At 45.7% G+C, this 13608-nt stretch overlaps 2 protein-coding genes across 2 annotated transcripts in view; both read left to right on the forward strand.

Annotated features, from left to right (window-relative positions):
• The first annotated feature begins 281 nt into the window (after positions 1-281).
• LOC129395025 (PRAME family member 15) lies at positions 282-4144 on the forward strand. Its single transcript, XM_055105531.3, has 3 exons — positions 282-589; positions 1254-1835; positions 3583-4144. The coding sequence occupies exons 1-3, from the start codon at positions 297-299 to the stop codon at positions 4142-4144; spliced, it is 1437 nt and encodes a 478-aa protein (XP_054961506.1). The 5' UTR covers positions 282-296.
• Positions 4145-5876: 1732 nt separating this feature from the next.
• Positions 5877-13608, forward strand: part of LOC129393930 (heterogeneous nuclear ribonucleoprotein C-like 2) — a 33009-nt gene continuing 25277 nt past the window's right edge. The window contains exons 1-2 of the mRNA XM_055098139.2: positions 5877-6042; positions 6139-6298. The gene's annotated coding sequence lies outside the window, so the exon portion shown is untranslated. The remainder of the gene's footprint in view (positions 6043-6138; positions 6299-13608) is intronic.

A 13608-nucleotide genomic window follows, 5' to 3' on the forward strand; every position in this document is an offset into this window, starting at 1 on the left:
CACTTTCAGGTTCCTCCACACTCACTAGTCACTGGATGGAGCACTGGATAGAAAGGAAGGGCTAGTGCTTGCCCTGCTTCCTCACTGCTTCGGAGACGCTCATGCTGATGCAGCAGAGGCAGAATGCTGGCTTAATGGCCACTGAGTACAGAGTAGAATTCGAGTAAACTGAGGGCTCTTTCACCATTGCCAGAGCAGTGAGTTTGGACATAGGAGAAGATGAGATTGCATGGGCTTGGCCTGAGAGTGATGCCTTTTCTCTGGGTTTGTCCTCTGGAAGTTTTCCCTGCAGATTCATGAAGATGAGCATCCGGACTCCACCCAGACTCCTGGAGCTTGCGGGGCAGAGCCTACTGAGGGACCAAGCCTTGGCCATGTCCACCCTGGAGGAGCTGCCCACAGAACTTTTCCCCCCACTGTTCATGGAGGCCTTCAGCAGGAGACGCTGTGAGGCCCTGAAGCTGATGGTGCAGGCTTGGCCCTTCCGCCGCCTCCCTCTGAGGCCTCTGATAACGATGCCTTGTCTGGAGGCCTTCCAAGCTGTGCTGGATGGGCTTGATGCACTGCTTACCCAAGGGGTTCGTCCCAGGTGAGGTGGCCCAGGTGGGCTGGTGGGGAGGGCCCAGGTGTCCAACAGAAGGAACAGCTGGGTCATGTGAAGTGAGGAGGCCCAAGGGGGATGGTGGTGGTGAGGAAGCTGAGAGGACTTGGCCATTCACCAGCTCCTCAGGGAAAGCACTGCTCACCACTCAAGGTCCATGGAGGTACCAGGAACCTCTCCTCTAATGGCACTGAAAGGCACCATGAAAAGTGAGAACTGGGCCAGGCATGGTGGCTCACAATGTAATCCCAGCACATTGGGAGGCTGAGGTCAAGAGTTGGAGGCCAGCCTGTCCAACATGGTAAACCCCAACTCTACTAAAAATACTAAAATTAGCTGGGCATAGTGGGGGGTTCCTGTAATCCCAGCTACTTGTGAGGTTGAGGCAGGAGAATCATTTGAACCCGGGAAGCAGAGGTTGCAGTGAGGTGACCTCACACCACTGCACTCCAGCCTGGGCGACAGAGGGAGACTTGGTCTCAAAAAAAAAAAAAAAATGTGCAAGTGGGCAGGATCCAAGGGGAAAAGAGGGTGAAGAAAAGTCAGAGAGAGGGACACGAAGCAGGGAGGGGAGGAGCTGCTATCCAGGATGTGGAGTTTAAGTTCAGAAATGAGTTCTGAAATTCTCAGTCTCACCTCTATTTTCCCACAGGAGGTGCAAACTTCAAGTGCTGGATTTACAGGATGTCTGTGAGAACTTCTGGATGGTTTGGTCTGAAGCTATGGCCCATGGGTGCTTCCTCAATGCCAAGAGGAACAAAAAACCAGTGCAGGACTGTCCAAGGATGAGAGGACAGCAGCCCTTGACTGTATTCGTAGAACTTTGGCTCAAGAACAGGACTCTGGATGAATACCTCACCTACCTCCTTCTATGGGTCAAGCAGAGGAGAGATTTACTACACCTGTGCTGTAAGAAGCTGAAAATTTTGGGAATGCCCTTCCGCAATATCAGAAGCATCCTGAAAATGGTGAACCTAGACTGTATCCAGGAGGTGGAAGTTAATTGCAGGTGGAAACTGCCCATCCTGAGACAGTTTACCCCATACCTGGGCCACATGAGGAATCTTCAGAAGCTCGTTCTCTCCCACATGGATGTCTCTCGCTACGTTTCCCCAGAGCAGAAGAAGGAGATTGTTACCCAGTTCACCACTCAGTTCCTCAAGCTGCGCTGCCTCCAAAAGCTTTATATGAACTCTGTTTCTTTCCTCGAAGGCCACCTGGACCAGCTGCTCAGGTGAGGGAGGGTGGTGAGCTTTCTCTGCAGACCACAGCGGAGCCTGTTTCACTAAACGCTAATGGGCATCTACTGTGAGGCAGCCTATGAGGATGTAACAGTGAAGGGGACACTAGAATGTCCATGCATTGTCCTGTTGGCGGCCCTGTCCTGAAATGGGTATCACGCAACCCTCCCAATAGAGGCAGAGGGATCAGCTAGGGGAGATGCTATAGAGAGGCTGCCATGCTAGGAAGCTAGCTACTGGGGGGTTCAGATCTAGTGAGGGTGCCTTTCTGAATTCTTCCTGAGGACGTGTGACTAAGTGAAGATGATGAAAAATAGGCCAGGGGCGGTGGCTCATGCCTGTAATCCTAGCACTTTGGGAGTCTGAGGCAAGAGGATAGCTTGAGCCTAGGAGTTTAAGACCAGTCTGGGTAACATACCAAGTCCCCTGTCAGAAATGAATAAATAAAACTAAAAACAAACAAGATAATTTTTTTTTTCTGAGATGGATTTTAACTTTGATGTTCCAGGCTGGAGTGCAGTTGTGACATCTCAACTCGCAGCGATTTCTGCCTCCCAGGTTCAAGCGATTCTCCTGCCTCAGCCTCCTGAGTGCCTGTGATTACAGGCGTGAGCCACCGCACCTGGCTAATTTTTATATTTTAAGTAGAGACAGGGTTTCACCATGTTGGCCAGGCTATTCTCCAACTCCTGACTTCAGGTGATCCATCCACTGTGGACTCCCAAAGTGCTGGGATTATAGGCGAGAGCTACCACGCCCAGCCAGCAAGATAATTCTTAAGAAGATGATGTGAAGTAGGGAAGTGAAGTGGGCACTGAAGAGGGGAATGCTCAGCAAACCTGCACATGTTAGAAAATCAGCTTTGTGCCCCACAGTTTGGTGAACATGAATGATCCCATCTCTAATTCCCTGTTGTAAAAGTTTCTTTTGAGCTTCAGGTAAATTAATTACCTAGGCAATGCATGATTCTGAAACAGAGGGCCAGGGAGCAGGCACAAAGAATGGTGAAAGTGATAGATGGTTTGCTGATGATACAGGCGTGTCAGGGACGCCTGCAGCCCGCCCACCCCAGCTGATGTTGCAGGATCCTGTCTGGGTTTGTCCTTTATGCCTGCATCTCCACTGGGCTCCTGTGGCCCAGGGATGTGGTTTTCTGCCTGACAGATGAGGAAAGGGAGCTTTAGGGATTCTGTGAACTTGATCCATTCCTATAAATGATGGTGAAATGAGTCAGCCTCAAATGGAATGATTTTTTCTCCTTTTTTTTTTTAATACAGAGTCTCTCTCTGTCACCCAGGCTGGAGTGTAGTGGCATGATCTCTGCTCACTGCAACCTACACCTCCTGGGTTCAAGCGGTTCTTCTGCCTCAGCTTCCCAAGTAGCTGGAATTGCAGGCTCCCGCCACCACACCTGGCTAATTTTTGGATTTTTAGTAGAGAGGAGGTTTTGCCATGTTCACCAGGCTGGTCTCAAATTCCTGATCTCAAGGAATCCACCAGTCTCAGCCTCCCAAAGTTCTGGGATTACAGGTGTGAGTTACTGCACTGGGCCTAAAGTGGAATTGACCTCGGTGGCAAAGCTCTTCATCACGCATCATCCTAAGTGTTGACCATCAGGCCATGAGAATGACCCTGGGCTTGGGCAAAATTGTCTCCATCCATTACCTTGAAGCCATTCCCCACTACCCTCCACTCACTCCTATGATTCCCCAGAATTAACTTCTTGCTCTCTCTCCCCAGCTGTCTGAAGACCTCGTTAAAGGTCCTCACAATAACTAACTGTGTGCTTTTGGAATCAGACTTGAAGCATCTATCCCAGTGCCCGAGTATCAGTCAACTAAAGACCCTGGACCTGAGTGGCATCAGACTGACCAATTACAGTCTTGTGCCTCTCCAAATTCTCCTAGAAAAAGTTGCAGCCACCCTTGAGTACCTGGATTTAGATGACTGTGGCATCATAGACTCCCAAGTCAACGCCATCCTGCCTGCCCTGAGCCGCTGCTTTGAGCTCAACACCTTCAGCTTCTGTGGAAATCCCATCTCCATGGCCACCCTGGAGAACCTGCTGAGCCACACAATCATACTCAAAAACTTATGCGTGGAGGTGTATCCTGCCCCGCGGGAGAGTTATGGTGCTGATGGTACTCTCTGCTGGAGCAGATTTGCTCAAATTAGGGCTGAGCTGATGAACAGAGTGAGGGACTTAAGGCACCCTGAGAGGATCTTTTTCTGTACTGACAACTGCCCTGACTGTGGCAACAGGTCATTTTATGACCTGGAGGCAGATCAATACTGCTGTTGAATGCCTGCCTATTTGGATGGGTATGTCAAACGCTTACTTCTGGACACTTGGAAACTAAAACCTAGTTCTTAGGTACAACCTAAAGGGAGCACAGAACCCATCATTTCACACGTAGGCTCTGAAAGTGGGAAAGGAAAGCTGATCAAGCAGGGGCCGGACTTAGGGGAAATGTTGCCATGGATTCGGTGGGACTTTGGGGACCTGTGTCCTGTAGAGTCGAAAATGGGAATCTGAATGTCTAGAGTGGAATTCAGGCTTGAGAATACATGAGGGAGTTACTCTTGCATGGATGGTTGTAAAGAAACAATCAGAAATAAAGGAAAACTGAGCAGAATCTGTCTGGTGCCCTCTATTACTAAGTAACCAGTTTTCCAGTTTAAGCCTCAGGAATTTTCAGTTATTGATGGAAAAAACAAAAGGCACTGACTGAGTTGTCCAATCAATAAAATGCAGCCCAAGAAAATCAAGGTATTTAAATGAAATTTGGTTATTGTAATCAGTTTCCTCCCATTCTTTTATTTGAGACAGAGTTTCACTCTTGTTGCCCAGGCTGGAGTTTAGAGTGCAGTGGTGCCATCTCAGCTGACTGCAACATCCACCTGGGGTTTAAATGATTCTCCTGCCTCAGCCTCCCAAGTAGCTGGGATTACAGACATGCACCACCATGCCCAGCTAATTTTTGTATGTTTAGTAGAGACAGGGTTTCCTCACTGTGTTGGTCAGGCTGGTCTCAAACTCCTGACTTTGGGTGATTCACGCAAGTAGGCCTACCAAAATGCTGGGATTACAGGTGTGAGCCACTGTGTCAGGCTTTTTTTTGTTTTTGTTTTTTAGAGGTCTCCTGTCACTCAGGCTACAGTGCAGTGGCACAATCATACCTCACTGCAACCTCAATTTCCTGGGTTCAAGCGATCTTCCCACCTCAGCCTCCTGAGTAGCTAGGACTACAGCTGTGTGAGCCACCACACCTGGATACTTCTTTTTAGTAGAGACAAGGCCTCGCTGTCTTCCCCAGGCTGATCTGGAACTCCTGAGCTTGTGATTCTCCTGCCTTGGCCTCCCAAAATGCAGGGAGTATAGGCGTGGACCACCACGCTTGGCTTGGCCTCCTCCAATTCTTCACTTCTTTAGATGTCTGTTAACTCCTTGTTAGTTGCTGTGGCTGTTCAGTGGGTTAATACACACTAGGTGGACACCAAAGGCCTGGAACATTACTGGGCAAGAACAGTGAGCCAATCCACACGGAAAGCACCTCCTTCTCAGCGTCTTTCACCACTAGCCAGATGCTGAGACCCCGCCCACTCCCTGTGAGTCTCCACATGCTTCCAGAAGCCTTAGTTGGTGGATGTCAGCTTCACTGCACAAGGAGCCACTCTCTTCCCGCTGCCCTGGAAGGGGATGGCCATATTGTGTATTAGCTGGAGACTCTGGGCAGCATCAACCCTTGCTTGTTCTCCTGATGACCAGCAGCCCTTCTTGAATTTAACTGGTTGTAGCCAGTAAAGACAGCCACATTCCCTTTAAGTAAAATACTAAAACTATACAGGCATGTAACACTTTTTAAATATTTCCATCTGACATTTTAAAAGTTACATCTTTTTGGGGAACTAGGTCAGATTGATGAGAGATTTTCTCATAACACCTCCCCTCTCTCCCTATGAAGGAAGAGACTAGTGCAGCGTGTTCTGGAATCTGACATCATCAAAGGGTGGATAACGATCAAGGGCCTGTGGGTGATGAGTGACCTTCCCTGTGCTGAGGAAGCCTGCATAATGGGCACCCAAGTGAAGGATCCTGCTGAGTACTCAGGGGCTGGTGTTGCTGTCAGGGATGTTAGCCAAGAGCCTCAGCTTCCTGTAAAATGAGGATGATGATGTCCAACAGCTTATAGGACCTTGGTAGGATCCAATGAGATGGTTCATGTTTAGGGCTTGGCATGGGGTCTGGCATACAGTAAGATCAATACATCTTGTTCTTTTTTCTCTTCTCAGCAGAAGTCCCAGCACTTTTCATCTTTCAATCTCACCTCCTTTTCCTGACAATAGAGAGGCAACAAGAACTCAGGGCATGCAATGGGGCTCAACTTCTACTCTCTGCCACAATTTCATCATGATTCCCCCAAAGAGCAGAGCCCCAGGAGCCAGCAGGGGCAGGGTGGGCATTTCTGGACTGGATTCATTCATAATAAGATCAAAATTTCTAATTCGTATGTCTCAGGTGCCATCTGCTGATAGATCCGACTAGATGGTATAATTGAGTGTTGCAAGGATTATATTTTATGGTGTTTTTACAAATGTACTATTATGAGCCAGGTGCAGTGGGTCATACCTGTAATTCCAGCACTTTGGGAGGCTGAGTCAGGTGGATTATCTGAGGTTGGGAGTTTGAGACCAGCCTGAGCAACATGAAGAAACCCCTTCTCTACTTAAAATACAAAAAATTAGCCAGGCGTGGTGGCACACGTCTGTAATTGCAGCTACTTGATAGGCTGAGGCGGGAGAATCGTTTGTACCTGGGAGGTGGAGGTTGTGGTGAGCTCAGACTGAGCCATTGCACTCCAGCCTGGGCAACAGTAGCAAAACTCCGTCTCAAAAAAAAAAGATAAAATAAAATTTATTATTATGGCTGGGCATGCTGTCTCACACTTCTAATCCCACCACTTTGGGAGGCCAAGGCAGCCTCGCGATTTTGAGACCAGCCTGGCCAACATGGTGAAACCCCATCTCTACTAAAAATACACAAAATTTGCTGGGAATGGTGGCATTCGCCTGTAATCCCAGGTATTCAGGAGGCTGAGGCAGGACAATCACTTGAACCCGGGAGGTGAGGGTTGCAATGAGATGAGATCGCACCACTGCACTCCGGCCTAGGCGACAGAACATGAAAAAAAATTTACTATAATGTGAATACTATTAGAGTATAAATATTTGTGTTGTAACTTATGTATATGAAAGATTAGAACTTTTAAAGAATGCAACGTGATATTTTAAGAATGGTTAATGGCCAGGTGTGGTGGTTCATGCCTGTATTCCTGGCACTTTGGGAGGCCGAGGTGGGTAGGTCACGAGGTCAGGAGTTCCAGACCAGCCTGGCCAACATGATGAAACCCTGTCTCTATGAAAAATACAATAAATTAGCCTGGCGTGGTGACAGGTGCCTGTAATCCCAGATAGTCAGGAGGCTGAGGCAAGAGAATCGCTTGAACCTGCGAGGCAAAGGTTGCAGTGAGCCAAGAATGCACCACTGCACTCCAGCCTGGGTGAAAGAGGAAGACTCCGTCTCAAGGAGGGTGAGAAAAAGAATAGTTAACTTGGTTTGAAATGTCAAAACAAATGAGATTTTAAAAACCAATTTTAAAGACACTGAACAATAATCATTTCTTCTTTAAAATATATTTAGAATAATACAATTTTAGCTTTGAAAGGAAACATTACAGTTTTAAAAAATATTGTGTTTATTTTATTTTATTTTATTTTATTTTATTTTATTTTATTTGGAGACAAAGTCTCACTCTGTCGTCCAGATTGGAGTGCAGTGGCATGATCACGGCTTACTGCAGCCTTGACCTCCTAGGCTCAGGTGATCTCCCTGCCTCAGTCCCCCTAGTAGCTGGAACAACAGGCATGCACCATCATGCCTGGCTTATTTTTGTATTCTTAGTGAAGACCAGGTTTCACCATGTTGCCCAGACTGGTCTTGAAATTCTGGGCTCAAGCGATCCACCTGCCTCGGCCTCCTAAATTGCTGGGAGTGAGCCCTTATAGGCATGAGCCACCGCACCCAGCCTTGAGTTTATTTATTTATTTATTTTGGAGATGGAGTCTTACTCTTTCACCCAGGCTGGAGTGCAGTGGTACGATCTCAGCTCACTGCAACCTCTGCCTCGAGAGTTCAAGCAATTCTCCTGTCTCAGCCTCCAGAGTAGCTGGGATTACAGGCATGCACCACCACACCTGATTAATTTTTGTATTATTATTATTTTTTTTTTTAGTAGAGACAGAGTTTTGTCATTTTAGCCAGGCTGGTCTGGAACCCCTGACCTCAGGTGATCCACCCGCCTCGGCTTCCCAAAATGCTACGACTATAGACGTGAGCCACCACGCCCAGCCTATTTTTTTCTTTACAGCAGTTTTAGATTCACAGAAAAACTAAGCAGAAACTGCAGAGTTCTCATCTACCTTCTTCCCCCTTCAATACACAGCACCCCCACAGGATCAGCACCCACACCAGCACAGAGCATTCGTCACAACCAATGAACCACAGGGACACATCATTATCACCCAATGTCCATAGTTCACATGAGGGATCATTGCTGGTTTTGTAAATTCTGTGTATTTTAACAAAGGGATAATGACATGTATCCACCATTAGAGCATCATGGAGAGTAGTTTTCTTTCCCTAAAAGTCCTCTGTCCTCTTCCCATTGATCCCATTGTACTCCCAACCCCTTGCATCCACTGGGCTTTCTACTGTCTCCTTAGAAAAATGCAAAAGCTTTTTCTGAAATGTCTAACAGGATGAGTCTTTTCAGATTGCCTTCTTTCACTTGTACAATAACGTGCATTTAGGAATTTTTCATGTCTTTTTACAGCTTTATAATAGTTCACTGACTGGATGGATCAGTTTGCTTATCCAGTCACTGACCGAAGGGCAACTTGCTAGCTTCCAAGTTTTGGCGATTATGAATAAGTTGCTGTAAACATCCAGGTGTGGGTTTACTCACTTCATTAAATATCCAGGAGCATGATTACGGAATTGTAGGGGTATGGTATGTTTTACAATAATTTCTTCTTTCTTGACAATCTCACTTGTTCGATATTGTTGCTAAAGGTCAGGAACTTTGTCTCCATCATCCTGTGTTCCCACTGCTGAGCATGGAACGTGGCACTTGGTAGCAAATGCTGTTGACCACGTGATGCATGGAAACGTTTATCATTGGTATAGTCACTAAATTGCTACCTTGGGGACATCAACATTAGCTCACTACCAATAATATAAATAAATTGGATTATGGAAAAAAATGGCCCTTGTGATACTGTGGATACTCCAGGTGTATCATGAACGTCCAGCAATTGACCAGGCACAGTGGCTCACATCTGTAATCTCAGCACTTTCAGAGACTGAGGTGGGTGGATCACTTCAGTCAGGAGTTCGAGACCACTCTGGCCAACATGATGAAACCCTGTCTCTATTAAAGATAAAAAATTAACTAGGGGGTTGAGCCAAGATGGCCGAATAGGAACAGCTCCAGTCTACAGCTCCCAGCATGAGCGGTGCAGAAGACGGGTGATTTCTGCATTTCCAACTGAGGTACCAGGTTCTTCTCACTGGGGAGTGTCAGAAAGTGGGTGCAGGACAGTGGGTGCAGTGCACCGAGCGTGAGCCAAAGGAGCGTGAGGCATTGCCTCTCCTGGGAAGTGCAAGGAGTCAGGGAATTCCCTTTCCTAGTCAAAGAAAGGGGTGACAGATGGCACCTGTAAAATCCGGTCACTCCCACCCTAATACTGTGCTTTTCCAACAGTCTTAGCAAATGGCACACCAGGAGATTATATCCCGTGACTGGCTCAAAAGGTCCTATGCCCACGGAGCCTCACTCATTGCTAACACAGCAGTCTGAGATCAAACTGCAAGGCGGCAGCAAGGCTGGGGGAGGGGCGCCTGCCATTGCCGAGGCTTGAGTAGGTAAACAAAGCAGCCAGGAAGCTGGAACTGGGTGGAGCCCACTGCAGCTCAAGGAGGCCTGCCTGCCTCCGCAGACTCCATTTCTGGGGGCAGGGCATTGCCAAACAAAAGGCAGCAGAATCCTCTGTAGACTTAAATGTCCCTGTCTGACAGCTTTGAAGAGAATAGTGGTTCTCCCAGCACGCAGCTGGAGATCTGAGAATGGACAGACTGCCTCCTCAAATGGGTCTGTGACCCCTAAGTAGCCTAACTGGGAGGCACCCACCAGCAGGGGCAGACTGACACCTCACATGGCCAGGTACTCCTCTGAGACAAAACTTCCACAGGAATGATCAGGCAGCAACATTTGCTGTTCACCAATATCCACTGTTCTGCAGCCTCTGCTGCTGATACCCAGGCAAACGGGTTCTGGAGTGGACCTCCAGCAAACTCCAACAGACCTGCAGTGAGGGTCCTGACTTTTAGAAGGGAAACTAACAAACAGAAAGGACATCCACACCAAAACCAAGTCTGCACATCAGCATCATCAAAGACCAAAGGTAGATAAAACCACAAAGATGGGGAAAAAACATAGCAGAAAAACGGGAAACTCTAAAAATCAGAGTTCCTCTCCTCCTCCAAAGGAACGCAGCTCCTCACCAGCAATGGAACAAAGCTAGAGGGAGAAGGATTTTGATGAGTTCAGAGATGAAGGCTTCAGATGATCAAACTACTCTGAGCTAAAAGAGGAAGTTCGAACCCATGGCAAAGAAGTCAAAAACATTGAAAAAAAATTAGATGAATGGCTAACTAAAATAACCAATGCAGAGAATTCCTTGAAGGACCTGATGGAGCTGAAAACCATGGCACGAGAACTACGTAACAAATGTACAAGCCTCAGTAGCTGATTCAATCAACTGGAAGAAAGGGTATCAGTGAGGGAAGATCAAATGAATGAAATGAAGTGAGAAGAGAAGTTCAGAGATAAAAGAATAAGAGGAAATGAACAAAGCCTCCAAGAAATATGGGACTATGTGAAAAGACCAAATCTATGTCTGACTGCTGTACCTGAAAGTGATGGGGAGAATGGAACCAAGCTGGAAAACACTCTTCAGGATATTATCCAGCAGAACTTTCCCAATCTAGCAAGGCAGGCCAACATTCAAATTCAGGAAATACAGAGAATGCCACAAAGATACTCGTTGAGAAGAGCAACTCCAAGACACATAATCGTCAGATTCACCAAAGTTGAAATGAAGGAAAAAATGTTAAGGGCAACCAGAGAGAAAGGTCGGGTTACCCACAAAGGGAAGCCCATCAGACTAACAGCGGATCTCTCGGCAGAAACTCTACAAGCTAGAAGAGAGTGGGGGCCTATATTCAACATTCTTAAGAAAATAATTTTTGACCCAGAATTTCATATGCAACCAAACTAAGCTTCATAAGTGAAGGAGAAATAAATTCCTTTACAGACAAGCAAATGCTGAGAGATTTTGTCACCACCAGGCCTGCCCTATAAGAGCTCCTGAAGGAAGCACTAAACACGGAAAGGAACAACTGGTACCAGCCACTTCAAAAACATGCCAAATTGGAAAGACCATCGATACTAGGAAGAAACTGCATCAACTAAAGAGCAAAATAACCAGCTAACATCATAATGACAGGATCAAATTCACACATAACAATATTAACCTAAAATGTAAATGGGCTAAATGCTCCAATTAAAAAACACAGACTGGCAAATTGGATAAAGAGTCAAGACCCATCAGTGTGCTCTATTCAGGAAACCCATCTCACATGCAGAGACACACATAGGCTCAAAATAAAGGGATGGAGGAAGATCTTCCAAGCAAATGGAAAACACAAAAAGGCAGGAGTTGCCATCCTAGTCTCGGATAAAACAGACTTTAAACCAACAAAGATCAAAAGAGACAAAGAAGGCCATTACATCATGGTAAAGGGATCAATTCAACAAGAAGAGCTAACTATCCTAAATATAGATGCACCCAATACAGGAGCACCCAGATTCATAAAGCAATTCCTTAGAGACCTACAAAGAGACTTAGACTCCCACACAATAATAATGGGAGACTTCAACACCCCACTGTCAACATTAGACACATCAATGAGACAGAAAGTTAACAAAGATATACAGGAATTGAACTCAGCTCTGCGCCAAGCGGACCTAATAGACATCTACAGAACTCACCACCCAAAATCAACAGAATATACATTCTTCTCAGCACCACACTGCACTTATTCCAAAAATTGACCACATAGTTGGAAGTAAAGCACACCTCAGTAAATGTAAGAGAACAGAAATTAAAACAAACTGTCTCTCAGACCACAGTGCAATCAAACTAGAACTCAGGATTAAGAAACTCACTCAGTGTGTGATGTTCCCTTTCCTGTGTCCATGTGTTCTCGTTGTTCAATTCCCAGCTATGAGTGAGAACATGCAGTGTTTGGTTTTTTGTGCTTGTGATAGTTTGCTGAGAATGATGGTTTCCAGCTTCATCCATGTCCCTACAAAGGACATGAACTCATCATTTTTTATGGCTGCATAGGATACCATTAGGAGGTATACCTAAGGCTAAATGACGAGTTAATGTGTGCAGCACACCAACATGGCACACGTATACATATGTAACAAACCTGCACGTTGTTCACATGTACCCTAAAACTTAAAGCATAATAATAATAATAAAAGAAACTCACTCAAAACCGCTCAACTACATGGAAATTGAACAACCTGCTCCTGAATGACTACTGGGTACATAACGAAATGAAGACAGAAATAAAGACATTCTTTGAAACCAATGAGAAAAAAGACACAACATACCAGAATCTCTGGGACACATTCAAAGCAGTGTGTAGAGGGAAATTTATAGCACTAAATGCCCACAAGAGAAAGCAGGAAACATCCAAAATTGACAACCTAACATCACAATTAAAAGAACTAGAGAAGCAAGAGCAAACATATTCAAAAGCTAGCAGAAAGCAAGAAATAGCTAAGATCAGAGCAGACCTGAAGGAAATAGAGACACAAAAACCCCTTCAAAAAATCAATGAATCCAGGAGCTGGTTTTTTGAAAAGATCAACAGAATTGATAGACTGCTAGCAAGACTAATAAAGAAGAAAAGATAGAAGAATCAAATAGACGCAATAAAAAATGATAAAGGGCATATCACCACGGATCCCACAGAAATACAAACTACCATCAGAGAATACTATAAACACCTCTATGCAAATAAACTAGAAAATCTAGAAGAAATGGATAAATTCCTCAACACATACACCCTCCCCAGAATAAACCAGGAAGAAGGTGAATCTCTGAATAGACCAATAACAGGCTCTGAAATTGAGGAAATAATTAATAGCTTACCAACCAAAAAAAGTCCAGGACCAGATGGATTCACAGTCGAATTCTACCAGAGGTACAAGGAGGAGCTGGTACCATTCCTTCTGAAACTATTCCACTTAATAGAAAAAGAGGGAAACCTCCCTAACTCATTTTATGAGGCAAGCATCATCCTGACACCAAAGCCTCGCAGAGACACAACAAAAAAACAGAATTTTAGACCAATATCCCTGATGAACATCGATGCAAAAATCCTCAATAAAATACTGGCAAACCGAATCCAGCAGCACATCAAAAAGCTTATCCACCAATATCAAGTCGGCTTCATCCCTGATATGCAAGGCTGGTTCCACTTACGCAAATCAATAAACGTAATCCATCACATAAACAGAACCAATGACAAAAACCACATGATTATTTCAGTATGTGCAGAAAAGGCCT

This window comes from Pan paniscus, chromosome 1, assembly GCF_029289425.2.
Source record: "Pan paniscus chromosome 1, NHGRI_mPanPan1-v2.0_pri, whole genome shotgun sequence".
NCBI lineage: Eukaryota > Metazoa > Chordata > Mammalia > Primates > Hominidae > Pan > Pan paniscus.